Source organism: Triticum aestivum, chromosome 3A, assembly GCF_018294505.1.
Source record: "Triticum aestivum cultivar Chinese Spring chromosome 3A, IWGSC CS RefSeq v2.1, whole genome shotgun sequence".
Lineage (NCBI taxonomy): Eukaryota > Viridiplantae > Streptophyta > Magnoliopsida > Poales > Poaceae > Triticum > Triticum aestivum.
In genome coordinates this window covers 559,320,101-559,335,287 of record NC_057800.1, presented here as the reverse complement: position 1 = coordinate 559,335,287, position 15,187 = coordinate 559,320,101, and the positions used below count along the sequence as shown (strand labels likewise).

Below are 15,187 nucleotides of genomic sequence, written 5' to 3'. Positions count from 1 at the left end.
TCTGAAGATACCTTTGGTGACCCCTTTCTATGTTCATTGGTGAATAATAGCGGAAAAAAACTCGAATGAAACCATGCGACGACATAGGAGGAACACTACTTGGGGAAGTAAAATGTTATAGTGGTCGCTTTGTTGAGAGGTGAGCAAATACATGAAGCCAACAGAGCGACTGGGTGGGTGGATCATGACTAGCTCTGATTTACTTCGATGTCTCAGTGCTCAATTTATCTTTCCTGTAGGATTATTTGTCATGCTCTTGCAATTTTCACACTTTATGTGAGAGAAGATCCCACAAGAATTATCATTGTTTGTGTTTAAGAGAGCCATAAGGTTTATCCATTTCATAGTGAGGCATTGAGTTACGTATTTGCTATAGACTAGATGACTAGATCCCAGTCAAGTTTCTTCAGCAAGGCAGCACAAGGGGACTGCATGGAGCAACAACACCAGAATTTGTTTATGCATTTGCTTTAGCCAACATATCTGAATCCTGGGCGACTTTTCAAACATGCAAATTATGTTACGGTTCATGTTAACAAGGGATAATGAGATGGGGAACGCGAAAAGAGACCGTGTGTGCAGTTCATCTCACAATGAGAGTATCTTCTTTTTCTGAGAGCGTGCGTGTTTTTTTCGAGGGAACTGAGAGCGTGCGTGTTTGTGTAGGCAAGTTGTTATGTTCGGTCCAAGCCCAAATAGTGCAAAAAACAATTACAAATAAAATATAAATTTCAAAAAGACAAAACATTCTTTAAGAAACATCTATTAAAAAAATTTGTTTTTAGAGAAATGTTCCAATTTACTAAAAACGTTAACTATTCTTAAAAAATTGTTTCGATTTTTATGTAAACGTTAACTTTTATTAATAATAAGAAAATTTCCACATTTAACCTTATTATCGACATTTATTAAAATTGGATATAAAAAAATGATGCACAATGGCACATGAAGCAGATTTTTTAAGGCTAACCACACGCTTTATTAATTTCTCAATAATATTCTGAGGGATATACGATTTTTAGCACATGAAGCAGGTCGTGTCTCTTTTTTCTTGCCCGGTGCAACGCACGGGCATTTGTACTAGTCTTTACCTACTAATAAATCACCGATCGCTTCTGGTCGTACGTCGCTGCCCTTTTTGCAAAAAAGTCCCTCGGTTTATCAGAAATTAACCCGCAGTCCCTTTGTAATTTGATCTGGGAAAACGCTTCGTTTTTGAAAAAAACCCTCTAATCCACCAGACCACTCCGCCGCTCCCTCCTGCCCTGCCTACCGGTACACAGTCCAGAGTTTTACTAGGCTCATGTTCAGGGTAGAGGGCATCATATATTTTGTATTATGGTGTTGTGGGCATGCTGGAAGTTGTATGGAGGAACAATTGAGTGCAATATTGGCTTGAAATTTGTTGATTGATTCACTTCTCTTCTCCTAATACGAACTCCAATCTCAACACCTAGCCCCTCTGTCTCTCTCTATTCTTGGACACCCTTCTACTATAACAATTTCATTGACCGGAATTTATAGGAATTTGACCGATGTGTAGTTCACTGAAACTGCCCTCGAGTACATGCAATTCTGTGAAATACAAATTAAATTTTGTAGCTCTCTGATAGTTACATGAAACTGTCAGTTAAGCTTTACTCAAGTTGCTACTCATGTCACAGTGTCCATAATGCAGAACACATAATAAGATAAATCAAGCCAATGATTTTGTTCTTTTAGCCAGGTTCAGAGTTGTTCACTCTGAATATTCTGGGCACATCCATAAGCAAGCTAGCATGTATTATTCAATTGAAGCAAATGGCAGCTAAGTTATGAATGCTTCATTCTTTGTTCTGAACAAACACAGCTACTACTTTGTATTTTGAAGAACCGCGCCTGAGTGTGTTATGTTTTTATAGCTTGCAGAGTCTGGAGAGTAAAGCTTGTACATTTTGTAAATCATTTTCAGTTTCCCTTAGTATACAATTCTATACTGTATCAGGTTTTGCCATTGTCGATCATGTACTTCTTTCTGTGCTAGCAAGCATAGTTGCACCCCGTCAGAAAAAAGGAAGCATAGTTTCATTGTATCCCTAGATCAGTATAAATATATTTAGCTCATGTACACATGGCATTTGTTCGTTATAAGGTGCCGCTCTGTGTCCTCTCGCCCTGCGCGATCTGCCCTAAAGGCTACGAGATATTTTTTCTGAAAAATTGGTGCTACTTTCGATTGCTCACAATTTCAGTTTGGCTGATATGCACGGGAGTCTTTATATCAGCTACTTTGTCTGTTTTATTATGTAATTTTGCATTACGTTTCAGCTAATCAGTGATACAAGCCCCTGTTTCACTATATTTTTTTTGAAAAATTGTTGTTACTAGCCAAGGATTGAACCAAGAAATTTCATGTTGCTGACTACATATACCTGAACATGGTGGCTTGAACTTGGTTATTCTGGGACATGATGCTGGAATAATTATTGAAGTTTCATATATTCTGCTCTTTATTCAGTTATCAATTAGCTTAATTGCATTCCTGATGGTAGTTTTAGATATGTAGCAAAAGAAAGGGTGCTTCATAATTCATTAGATGTAGACCAGTAGGGTCAATTACACATTGTTGGCTGTAAATGACTTTCAGTTTTAGCTTTCATAAAATTTAGACATGTGCTTTTCAACAATATGCTGTGGTTGATGGTGGTCCTGTGTGTTGGTTGAAATTATCATGTTGGATAATATTACTTTTACTAGCAGTTGCAGTGCTCTTATTATTTTATTTGTACAAATACCATCACATATATTGATACTGATGTAATATTATATTATTTCACTGAAAGCAAACATTTCAGTGGCTGCTATGGTCCTCTTATTATTGTTATTTTCCAAAATCACAGATTTTGTAGTACTATGTCCCTTCACTGAAAGCAAATCATGTTCATTGCTAAAAATAATCAGTGCTATATGGGAGGTATCGAGTCGAGCTTCTGTTGTTTCGACCGTCGGCGGTGCTTCATTGCTGCGTCGCTAGGATGCCCGAGGGAACAGAGGGCAGGCGAGGCGAAGATCTTCGACGATAGTTAGAAGCGGACGGAGTGCGCGCGGCGGCTGCGCACAAGGGAGTACTAGAGAATGGGAAAGATAAGGAAGAGCCCTCACGGCGCAATGGTAAGAATATTTTTTTTAGGGATCACAGTGGTACGAAGATGACTTCGTGGGTCCTTCCATGTACGCTAACTACTTTGTTTGGGCCAAGCCCAAATAGTAAAAAATAAACTTCCCAACCAAACTACCAACTATCTGTAAAAATTACCAAACAAAAATGCCCAAAAAGTTAACAGAAAAATAGTTTAAAAATATTTCAAAAAAATATTCGTAATTTTTAAAAGCACTTTAAAATTCGCCCAATTACTACAAAAACCATTTTGAAATGTACAACAGAAATAGATAATTTTAAAAAATTATAGAGTTTATATTTTAATGAAATATTAAGTTTTATTTAAAAAGAAAATTCCATGCTTAACATTTATTAAAATTAAATATGAAAAATGGCGAAAAATGACCCATCAAGCAGGTTCTACTACTTTTATCACCCAGTCCAACGCACGGGCATTTGTACTAGTCTTACCTACTAATAAACCAGCGATCGCTTCTGGTCGTACGTCGTCGGTGTTTTTGCAAAAAAGTCCCTGATGTTTTAGTTATTCAACCCACAGTCCTCCTAATAAGTCGAATCTAAACAGTTACGGAGAAAAAAAAACACAGCCAGCCGCACGACCCAGCCTCCCAATCCCATCTCCACTCGAGCGCGCCACCCCCTCCCCGCCCCGCCTCACCGCACGCCGCCGGCGCGACCCCCGTCGCCGCACACCGCCGCCCCCCGGCCCCCCGTCGCCGCTCTCCGCCGGACCGCCCCCCGTCGCCGTCGCCGCCACCGCCTACCATGGTCGTGCTCCGCCAACACCTACCCCACCGGCGCGCCTACCCCCAACCAAATGCCCCCACACCCGCGGCCTTCCACCACCAGCGACCCACTGCGGCCTTCCACCGTCGGCTACTTTCGGCGTCAGGGGTTGGGGAGGCGGATTCGGGGGCGGGCGACGCGGCGGGGGTCGCCGGTGACGATGAGGAAGGCAGGCGTAATTTTCCCCCTGACCCCTGCGAACCCTAGCAGCCGCACCAATGCCACCCCGCCGCCAGGCGCCAGCCATCGGGTCGCTTCCCTGCGCCTCCTCGCCTCCCTCTGCTCCAGGCCTCCCTCTCTCGCGCTGCTAGGAGCTGCTCCTGGTGTCTAGCAGCTGCCTTCCCCTCACTCATCGCATCAATCTCCTGCTCCCTCTCTCTCCAACATCCCCCGCTGTCCTCTCGCATCACACACAGGCGGTGGCTGTACATATCTGGTCGGGTGTGGCGTGTGTGGCATCTGTGATGTGCTTCGGCCGACCGGTTGTCCATGCATAGGAAGTGAATGGTTGCAGGCAGAGGAAGCTGTTGGCCGTTGTCAGAGGAGGATTAGGATAGTTCCCTTCATCTTTGTCAGAAAATGATAGTTCCCTTGATTTGTTTTGTTCCGAATTAGTACAAAAGTGCAATGATATTTGTTTTGTGCCGCAGGAGCTTCAAGACAGCAGGGACCAATTGCAACCTTCATTTATCTGTTCTGTGAACCAATTTGTGATGGCTTCTAAATGCACTTGGCTGGAACAGAGCAATTTTTTGGTAGTCTTCAGCCGGGAGAAGATGGGTGCAGAGAAGAGTGAAACGGGCTCAGTCAGGTGTGAAAAGGAGAATTTGAGAGATAGCAACGATGTGGTGCTGCACTGCTGCTCTCTTACTGCTAGCTTGCTACTTCTAGCTGAATTTTGCTATTTCTGCTAGCTGAATTTTGCATAGGCATGGCGAGCTGTTTGGTACGTATACAAATGATGCTGCTATTTTTTTTATTGCTCACACCCGGTCGCCCGCGCTCACGGCCAGTGCTGCAGATTTCGTGGCAGGCCTGCTTATCCTCAATGTGTTCTGACTCGGAGGTTGGAGCCAGTTCGCAACTTTGAATGTTGAAGCTGACAACGGACTCAAGCACTCCACCATATTCTTAGTATTGCATACCGTCACCGCTAAGGACTTAGCCAAGCTGCTTTTAAAAGTCATATAACAACTAAGTGCTAGATATTGTCATAGATAGATTTTGGTGGATAGGAATTTAATAAGCTACAAAGTAGTGTAGGTCGAGATGAACAAAGAATGGTATGCAAAATGTGTAACATTATTTGATACATTTACATTGACAGGTCTGGACTCGCTGGAGGGTTGTATGCTTTTGATTGATGAAGCTTAACACTTCTGCTCACTCATTATTTATTCTATATTCATAAAATATATATTTATTTTGTACTATATCATAGCATGTTTGACGGGCAGAAGAAGAGACGGCCATGGTGCTAGCTGATAGCACCTGCTAACTTAAGAAGTCTACATACCTTTTATCTAATAACTAAAAGAGAGTTTCTTACCAACTACTGAGCTTACAAGTCTTAGATCTGTCTCTAAAGCCACTACTCAACTTCATGTTGGTACTTTGCTGTAGAGTATACCTCTATAATTCTCCATCTAAGATAGTACTAAAGTTTATTGATGATGCTTAGTTTCAGGATATGCCTTACAAGCCATCCATGTGAGATATCCAAGGGGTTCAAGACGGATTGAAAAGGAGCTGGAGTAGGTGGTCGATTGAGGAAGGAGCTGGAGCAGAGGTGGAATCGAGGCTGCCCCTACGTGCGCTAAGAAGCTGCCAGAAATTATGAGGCGCCTGCCATCCGGACACTGCTGCGCTTTCTCCATCTCTCAAGGTAAGCCCTCGGCTGCACCTCCCATACTCCCTCCATCCGAATTCAGCAGCCCGCAGCGACAACGTAGCCGACGTCCTCCTCATCCATGACACTCCAATTTTTTTGCTTGTTACAATGCACATCATACACGGTTCTGCATTGTGGTGTGTGTGCCAAAGTTCAAAATTGCATAAGTGCTTGGGGGACTGGAAAGAACATAAAAATTTCTGTTTTCAGTCACAAGTCTGCTCCCCATTGTCGATAGCGTCAAACTCAATGTGGTGCACAAGTGCGAGACAGAAATTTAGTGGAGATGCAAGATGAAAGATGGAACATGATGCTTCAAATCAGCATAATTATAAGGATTACAAACTTTCTCGGGGAAATAAATACAAAGTGATAATATATGTAATTTCATTTTTTTCCAGGAATATGTAATTGCATTTATAGCATCTGTTTTGAACTGTATTTTATATGCCATTTATATATCATGGTGGAACAAAAAAATTAAATAGAAAAGAATAGCAGTGACCAATGTATATCTGGCAAGTTCAGATATATATCCATGCTTACCTAAAGTTTGTACAATGCATACTGTGGAATCATACAACAAATATTCATGCTTGACTAAATATTCTGCAAGTTTTTTTTGCCGCTGCTCGGTCAAGCACAGCCAACTACTCGCAACTATGTGCGGTTCTCTTGCCATTTCATGGGGTGTAACCGGAAGTGGCACAAGACTGTAGTTGTGTCGTTCTAAAATTTACTGATGTTGATGTTTCTTTTCAAGATTGTAGTATTGTTTACCAATTTGGTCCCTGGCTTATGTACTCATTTCCTTTTCTATTCTTTGTAGATAATTTTCTTCAGTTCATCGAACTACGTGCTGAAACATGTGTATTGTTTCTCAATATATCGGGCATCAACCCACCTCCCATGAGATCTCTGAATTTTCGACGCATATTACATTTGCTGAATTATTTCCTCCAGATAACTATGCTTGGATTCACAAATGCGCGCAATGCTTTCAAGTAGAGGTTAGTTCTACTTAAGCTGTGCTATTCCACTTTCAAGTTTTTGGTCCTAGAAGTGTAATACTTGGTAGGTTAGCTGTAGAAGCAGAATGTATATGGCCTGAATTTATATTTCAGAGTGTATAATCTGATTCAGAGTATTTTGACCCCTTGTGTTCTGAAACGTTGTGTTGTATCATTCTGTCCTGAAAGAATAGAAGCAATTCTTCTCTGGGAGAGAATATAAACGTTATTCGCAAACAACATGCATCGTCATTAAGTTTCTTATTACCAATTTAAACATGGTCAGTAATAGCACAACTAAAGTTTGTGAACAACATATCATTATGAAATGGTTGGTTGGATTGAGTTTTGTATGGATTCTACAAGGGCCATTTCTATGGAATTACAAATTAGTTTTACATTTTTATGGCTGGGCTCATTGTCTTTCGATTGCCCACATTCGGATGGGTTTGTTATCAAGTGGACACCACAACCACCATCAATAGGGCGGGAATGGAGGTGTGTGATATTTTTTTCCCGTTGCAATGCACGGGCATTTTTGCTAGTATATACCTATAACAATAAAGGGGCTATAACTTTTGGCGGTACGTCAACCAAATTGCCCTCAAAGTTGTAAAATATTGCCCACTGATGCTACATATAAGTGATAAAAAACTTTCACACAAGGGAATTCCCGGCTGGGCCGGCCCATGCAGTAGGAACCATCTATATTGCGCTCTGCACGCTGAGAGAAGACACATTGCGCCTATTTGGGCCGACCCATGTCGGGGCGGCCTGTTTTTAAATTTCATTTTTTATTATTTGTTTTCCGTTTCTATCTTCGTTTTTTCTACTTTAAATAATGTGTGACTTAAAAAAAGTTCCGAAAATTTAAAAAAAAATGTGAATTTCGAAACAAAATGTTTAATAGTTCATAATTTTTTGTGGATTGATAAAATTTTCGCTATTTTAAAAAATGTTCGCATATTCAAAAATTGTTCGTAATTTTGAAAACAAATGTTCGATAAATAAAAAAAGTTCATGATTTTTTAAAAAAGTTTGTGTATTAAAAAATGTTACTGAAATTGAAAATACTTTTTCCAATTAAAAAATGTTCATGAATTGAAAAATATCCTAAATTTTTTAAAACTGTTCGTGACTTACAAAATAGTTTATTGATTCATAAAATGTTTGCAGATTCAAAAAATGATCATGCTTCAAAAAATATTCGTGAATTTCAAAATTTGTTCCATCAGTTTCCAAAAAAAATGTTCACCAAAATGTGGTCATGGCTATTGAGGATTATGATTTATTTATTTTTTCATTGCAACACACCGGCCGTTTTGCTAGTATTTCAAAAGGGACTCATGGAATATTTAGTATTTTCTGTGCAATCAAATAAATCAAAGTACTACATAGTCCTTGTGTACATGACATTGCTGTTTTCTACTACTACGTTTTTTTAGGCAATTATACTACTACGTTTCAAAATAAGTGTAGCGGACATGCCATTTATTTTGAAACAGAGGAGTATGTTATTTTTCCTACTGTACATTCTTATAAGGCTTCATAATTTTTCGAATAAAAAGGACACACACAAACATACCAGCATCGCTCCCTGTTTACTTTTTCGTTCCAACGAATCATCGTCATCATAACAAAGCAGCTCTGGACACACGGACCGAAAATTCTGGGTGGGGAAGATTCTGAGATCCCACTCTCTTTCCACGCGCACGGCGATTCCCGATCCCACCCTCTTTTTACACTCATTGAGATTCCCCTTATCCTATCCTCGCGAGTCCATAATAAGTACTCCCTCCGTAGTTCATTCAACAGCCCCGTGTTATCTCCCGCTTATCGCCATCCCCGTCACCTACAGGCGATGCTGCCCTACCACGACACGGACAGCTCCGACCCCGGCACACGCCACATCCGCCGGCTGGACGGCGCGCAGCCGTCGGATCGCCACCATCGCCTTCGTCCCCGCGATTCCTCCTTTCCCGTAATAAGCCCGCAGACGTAACGCGGGTGGGGGGGACCGATGGAGGAAGCCCAGGGAGTCGTGTGTCGCAGGCGCCCTCTACGTGGCGCGGCCTCCGCCTCGCGTTCCGGCGCTCCACCGCCGCATGCGGCGCGGACAGCACAAACAAAGCATCTCCACCCGCACTCCCCACCGCGGCGATGGCGATGCTGCCCTCCTAGACCGCTCCCAAATTCTCCAACCAGAGCCAGGCTAGCTAGGACGCCATAGCCGCCGCCGCCGCCCGCCGATAAATCCCTCCTCCTCTTCCACCCCCTCCTACTCCTGCGTACGTGGTGGTGGCGCGCTCTTTTCCGAGGGCCGACCGTGGCCGTGGGGAGCAATGCTGTGACACGAGATGGTACTGCCTCGCCGCTCCCAGAGGTCGGCTGTTGCATCAGCGATCACTCTCCTGTACTTACTTGTTTTGTTTATTTATTTATATGCTCGCTTTTCTCGGCCGATGCTGTCTATGTTGTTTATATTTTTATTCTGCTTCCGGCGTTAAGCCTTTTGGTTTTCTAGTAAGAACGACATTAGTAGCATCACACAAGTCGGTGTTGGTTTGTACTTTTTCATCTAAATTGGGTAAGTAGTTGTGTTGCCTTGCGTCATGATCCATTCATTTGGCTTCCTAGCCAATACCCAAGGCGAACAGGCAAATATGGGAGGGAATATTTGCAAAAAAAAAATTAAAATTATTTGGGACGAAATCTATTTATTATTTTGGAAAAAAAAAGAGAACAACAGGAAGATAGATTCTTTTGCAGCTGTAAGTTTGTTTCTAGTTCATGAGCTATAGCATAGTTTGTTTCTGCATCTAGAGTTGTTCTACTTCTTTCAAACATCCTCTTACCTTATAGTCTGCTGAAAGGCATCTGGTGGACATTCAGGTGCAGGTGTAAATGCAATCGAAATATCCGGCATGAGCCCTCTGTCTGAGCTGGTGTGGTCTCCGGATGATGGTCTCAGCATTAAAATCGCAGCCTCCAGCCTAAGCACAAGAAAAGCCTCTCTTCGCTGGAATGCGGATACTTTGAACATAGTGATATCTTCGCCTCAGCAGAGCGGCGGCAAGAGTGGTGATAACGTAGATGCCACCCTAAGGGATGCAGGAGAAATGCCGTCGCAACCTCGAACTCGAAGTGACAGTTCAGTGAGAGTATCCGCGGCTAGTCCAAATAGAACACGAAACCTTGATGCGCAACAATCTACTTCTATACGACCACAGGAACAAGATTCAAGTAAGTTTAAAATACACCAATCTAATTTGGTGAGTTCGAGTGGTTTAGACACGTTGACGCTTGGCTTTGGCTTAGAGATCTGCATTTAGCAACAACTGCTTAGCTTGCCAGAAGAGTCCAAACTGTACAAACATAACCGGCAGAATTTATTTATTTATTCAAATCTTTCAAACATAATTATTCCCTAATTTGTTAGCGAGATTTGTTACTAATCATATGTTCTTAGATTTTCGCACTTTATTTCGTCTACCATGTCTCTAATAGCCGGGTAGTCGGCACTTATGAATTGTCATAATCCAAATGAAAAACAAACCCAAAGAATTTTCCATATTTATCATCCTGTTCTCAGGACGGGTGATTATCTTACCTTATTTAATGATTAAATTCTTGTAGAATGCTCTGGAGGGATCAGTGAGATGAGTGAGGGGGAAGAATTGTCTGACAGCTGCTGTGCAGATAAGTTGAATAAAGAGGAAGCGGATATTTGCCCCACAAGATGCTCCAACGATGCTTCGCACAGTAATATATCATTTTTAGTACAACTAATTTAAAACACACTTATATCTTTTGTTCTTAAAGTTAAAATTTTAGCACGACATTTTACAGGTCTGGCTTCAAAAAAAGGCAGCCTGCAAAGTATTTCGGAAAAACAGGTCTACTGTGCAACCGCTGTCCATAATGAGAGATCTTGGGCAGATAATACCTGGCGAGCTCGATTAGTAAAAGCAATTAGTCAGAGGGACTATGTTTTGCCAAACAATGCAGTGAATGCACAGTCACCTTCATCCTTTGGGAGTTTCAGTAATACAAAAAAGGTCCCAGGCAAGTTGGCAGGTTTTCTAGATAACCAAAGCGATAAGCACCAAGATCTGGTTATGCAGGACAACTGTAATGGTAATCAGGAAGATCGGGTTATGCAGGAAAACTGTAATGGTGATCACCAAGACCAGGTTATGCAGGAGCACCATAAGGATGGGCCTATTCTTGTCAAATGTCAGTCAGCCTCCGGTGTTAACCCTGTTTCAAAATGTGATTCGGCATCCGGTGTTAATTCTGTTGCAAGATATGAGTCAACACCAGATGTTAATCCTGCAAGGCTTGAGAAGGGCAAAGAAAAGGTAATGCACGACCAGAGCAATTATGTCAGCAACACAAAAGAGGGTGATGATAGCAATGAGAGTATGGAGAGTTGTCCTAGGATGAAAGCTCCAAAGAGAGAGTATGCTCAATACTCAACAGCGGAGATGTCTTCTCGGAATAAAAGATATAGAAGGGAATACAATGAAAGTTATTGCTCAGGATTGTTGAACAGAAATGGCAGCTCTTTCTTTAACTGGATGTCTTCTCTGACTAATGGATCAACTGTGTTTGATAAAACTACCAATCAGAAGTTGTCAGAGACTACTGGACATGAACTTGCAGGACATTCTCTGCCACTAGAAAATAACAGTAGCAATCGTCTGCAGTCTGTTGGCTTCAATTCTCTTTTTCAATCTCTTTATAGTCATAACGTTATGATAACTTCAAGAGATACCCCTCATCAATCAGAAATCAATCACACCGAGCGTGAAGCCGACAGGCTATCACTGACTTTGAATGGTAGCAATTCTATGCTTGACAAGGAAATTAGCACAGGCAGAGAAACTCTTGATGTGGCTGTTGAGACTTTAGCTGCTGACAACCTTCAAATGGAGTCACCTGGTGGTAAATGGAATTTTAGAGATCAAAGTGGAGTTTTCCCTTTGAGAGCCGGAAGAAACTTGAAGATGCCTAACTCCAGTAAGTCATGTTCTAAAACTCTTGAAGAAAAACAAAATGAGTGCCATGCGAGCCCTTTGAATGCTGCAATGGGAAATAAAGGTGGAATCACAGAAAGCTTGTGGGTAAGTCGGCTTTTACCAAAAACATCAATGAAATTGACGGATGCAACTCCATGCAATGTATATAGTGATTTTTGTGCTGTCAATCCAAAGGGTGCAGGTGATAAGCTGTATCCTTCATCTCAACAGAATGTTAATGTGGAGAAGGAATTCAACAGTTCACAATACTTCACTAGCACAGGAAGTGACAATGAGACAACAAGTAGCAAATGCCCGGTGATTCCTCCAGAGGAACATAAGCAGTCTGAAACAATGGCTTCCATTCTTGCAAAGAGATTGGATGCGCTTAGACATGCGAAGACCTCTGCAATTAGGTTGGCTATCTCCAGTGGAATAACTAAAGACCATAATCACAGAAAGAGTCCTTTTTTTATTAATTACAGCAGCCATGATGGACTAGAGACAGGACAAGGAACTCAAAAATCTTCGAGTGGTGGTGGAAGGCTAGTTTTGTGGTCTGGTGACAAAGGAAAGGAACAATTATATCCTCTCAGTGATGAGGAATTAAGAGGAAACATGTTGGCAAGAGGTGAACATCAGCAATGTGGAGGGAGCATGACTGGAAAGGCTGTAGCTCCTCATGATAATTTAGAAGCAAACACGTCTGCTGAATATGTTGATAGAAGAGGAGTACAAATAAAGGAAGTGGGTTCAAATTCCATGGAGAGTCTGCCACATAACAAGCAAATTGTACCTTATAATATTATTACAAGTGACATTGATCAATCAAGTGTTGTTTTTGGAGCCTTGCAGAGGCTTCGTTTGTCTCGATCAGACATCATAAGGTACCCTACTGGATTTTCGCGATCACCTTTGAATTCCTTTCAACATTTTCTCTTTCTGCCTTCTATCTATGGTGCATGATTGCATTCAGGGATGCCATAGTGTTTTCTCTACATAAGAAAAGGGCACATGTTTTTTTTTGCGGGTATGAAAAAAAAGGGCACATGTTAATGGAGATTCCATTGGACAATTATATAGCTTATAGCTTTCTGTGGGTTTGGTGCTCGTTTTTATTTCTGGAACATGGAAGTTCATAGATTTTACTTTACCATAGAAATTACTGGGAGAACTCATTTTAGGTAAGGAGCACATATTAAATGGTTCCTTGTACAAACATCCTATGCTATGTATGTCCTGTACGACCAACTGTGCCTACTTTGTGTATGCTAAAGTACTATTACCATACATCTCTTAATATTATTCATATATTTTCTGCTTAAAGTTTACTATGTTGACTCTAATTTGATACTAGTTCGTATACTCTATCAGTGGGTTCTAGAGTGCCCGTTCATCATATTGATGTACAGAAGGATATCTCTCAGTATTGTTGATTGTGAAGTTGTGCTTAAATTGAGGAAGATACTGGGAACTGAAGAGTTGATGTTTGTTTCTTTATTTACATTGGTGATCCTTGACAGATGGTTGTTGTCACCAATAATGCACACTACTTTGGATGGCTTTTTCTTGCGTCTACGTTTCGGTAAATGGGAGGAAGCATTGGGTGGCACAGGATACCATGTCGCTCGGATAAATGGTAAATGACAATTATGTCTACTTTGTTTCTCATCCCTGATATTCGAAAAATAATGTCTAACTTGGTGATTGGTTACATAAAATGCTCAGGTTGTAGATTGATTCTTTTTTTCTTCAATTTCTTTAATGAACCTAAAAAAGGGCGTGAAGTAACAATGTAATATGAACTTCTCTTACAGGAGCACTGGATAGAAATCGCCTCTCTGTAACGATCAGGAATTCAACTTGCCAAGTAGATTCTCGCTTTGTATCCAACCATGGCTTCCATGAGGTAATGTATAAAAGGCAGTAATCTTATCAATGTTGTGAAGTAGAACAATGTCATGTTTTGATTTCTCTTGCTGACCGAAGTTTAAGTTGTATGGCCGTCACTGCACAGCATAATAACCTCATTAAAAATATCAAGTCAAGCTTTATAAAATCAGTTTGTAGTCAGTTCACGGTAGTGAACAGATTAATAGAAATGCTTAGTGGGCTGTTGTCTTGTCCATGTGATTGCAAAGGGAGATATGTAATCTCGCTTCAATGGTTTTGGTCCTGTCAGTCAGCACGAGCAATCTATGTAGATGACAGAATTTTATTGTATTTTCTAGGATGAGCTCAAGGCGTGGTGGTCTGCTGCCATGAAGGGTGGCTGGAAACTACCGTCGGACGAAGAACTTAGCAAGAAGCTAAGAGAAAGAGAGCTACTTCATTTCGGAAATGGAACAGGTCAGCCCGACAACACCTGATGGCAGTACCCGAAACATGGAAGATTTCCGTCTTTACCGCCCGTTTCATCCGGAAACGCCAGCGATGCAAGCATGAGTATTGGTGTTGGCTTGTCTGGTTAAGTTTTGTGCTGACACTGCTATACTCACGAGGCTTGGTGTAGTGATGATAGACCCACCATCCTTGGTATATTGAGAGATTGAGGTTGTACTAATACGCGATTCTATTTTACGATGGGATTGGCTATTGTGTGAGAATCCTATCTGTAAATAGGAGGCTGCTGCCAGGATAGTACAAAATGTGCAACTGTTGACTATACTTAGAATAAGATGGATGTTCATTGCTTGCGGGATTCTTTTCGTGAGGCATGTTAATTGTATGTACTAAACACTCGGTTCGGATCCTGTGAGTGGTGAGTTGATCACCCAGCATTTCTTTAGGGAAAGATTGCAATTGTATAAAACATCATTTGGGTCATTACAATCATATAGCACCAGCAGTGCCAAATCCAGTGGTAGTTGACCCAGATAGACTGCCCCCCTTACCACTGATCTGGGGGTTTGCTTGGCTAATTCATGAGCAAACATGTTGCCATCTCTACCTATCTTCAGGATAACAATATTCTCCCTAATCACCATGTAATGCTCTCTTCATGCTGCTAAAGGAATCACAGGAGCCATAATGTTTGACATAACAGCAGAACGATCAGATTCAGCTATGATCTTTTCATTACCCATATCAAGAGCAGTCTTCAGCCCAATGGCCATGCACAAGCTTCAGCCTCCTCAACACTAGCACAGGCAGGGAGCTCTGATAAATCTTCCCATGTTATCTCCTATAATGTATCCAACACTAGCTTCACATGTTTTTTTTATTTTTTTTGAGGAATCGCCGGGGGCGGCGGGGAGGATCCCCACAGCTTCACCTGTATTGGCCACAAATGCAGCATCTGTGTTAACTTTCAACCATC

At 41.5% G+C, this 15,187-nt stretch overlaps 1 protein-coding gene and 1 long non-coding RNA gene across 8 annotated transcripts; both read left to right on the top strand.

Annotated features, from left to right (window-relative positions):
• Positions 1-3,803: 3,803 nt before the first annotated feature.
• LOC123062216 (uncharacterized) lies at positions 3,804-7,350 on the top strand. Its single transcript, XR_006429588.1, has 3 exons — positions 3,804-4,892; positions 4,968-5,831; positions 6,667-7,350. It is a non-coding gene; the product is annotated as an uncharacterized lncRNA (long non-coding RNA).
• A 1,509-nt stretch (positions 7,351-8,859) lies between these two features.
• LOC123062215 (uncharacterized) lies at positions 8,860-14,569 on the top strand. 7 transcript variants are annotated; one of them, XM_044485636.1, is made up of 8 exons: positions 8,861-9,207; positions 9,721-10,090; positions 10,484-10,609; positions 10,697-11,973; positions 12,064-12,755; positions 13,392-13,507; positions 13,686-13,777; positions 14,100-14,569. In XM_044485636.1, the coding sequence occupies exons 1-8, from the start codon at positions 9,205-9,207 to the stop codon at positions 14,235-14,237; spliced, it is 2,814 nt and encodes a 937-aa protein (XP_044341571.1). In that variant the 5' UTR covers positions 8,861-9,204; the 3' UTR covers positions 14,238-14,569. The 7 variants fall into 7 exon arrangements, with proteins under 7 accessions (XP_044341572.1, XP_044341571.1, XP_044341570.1 ...); XM_044485635.1 differs by having other exon boundaries at positions 8,862-9,207; positions 9,740-10,090; positions 10,697-12,755; XM_044485632.1 differs by having other exon boundaries at positions 8,862-9,207; positions 10,697-12,755.
• Positions 14,570-15,187: the final 618 nt, after the last annotated feature.

Coding starts and splice junctions, on each gene's coding strand:
- LOC123062215 (XM_044485632.1), top strand. Junction 12,756..13,391: donor TCTCGATCAGACATCATAAG/GTACCCTACTGG, acceptor GATCCTTGACAG/ATGGTTGTTGTCACCAATAA. Junction 13,778..14,099: donor CCAACCATGGCTTCCATGAG/GTAATGTATAAA, acceptor TGTATTTTCTAG/GATGAGCTCAAGGCGTGGTG.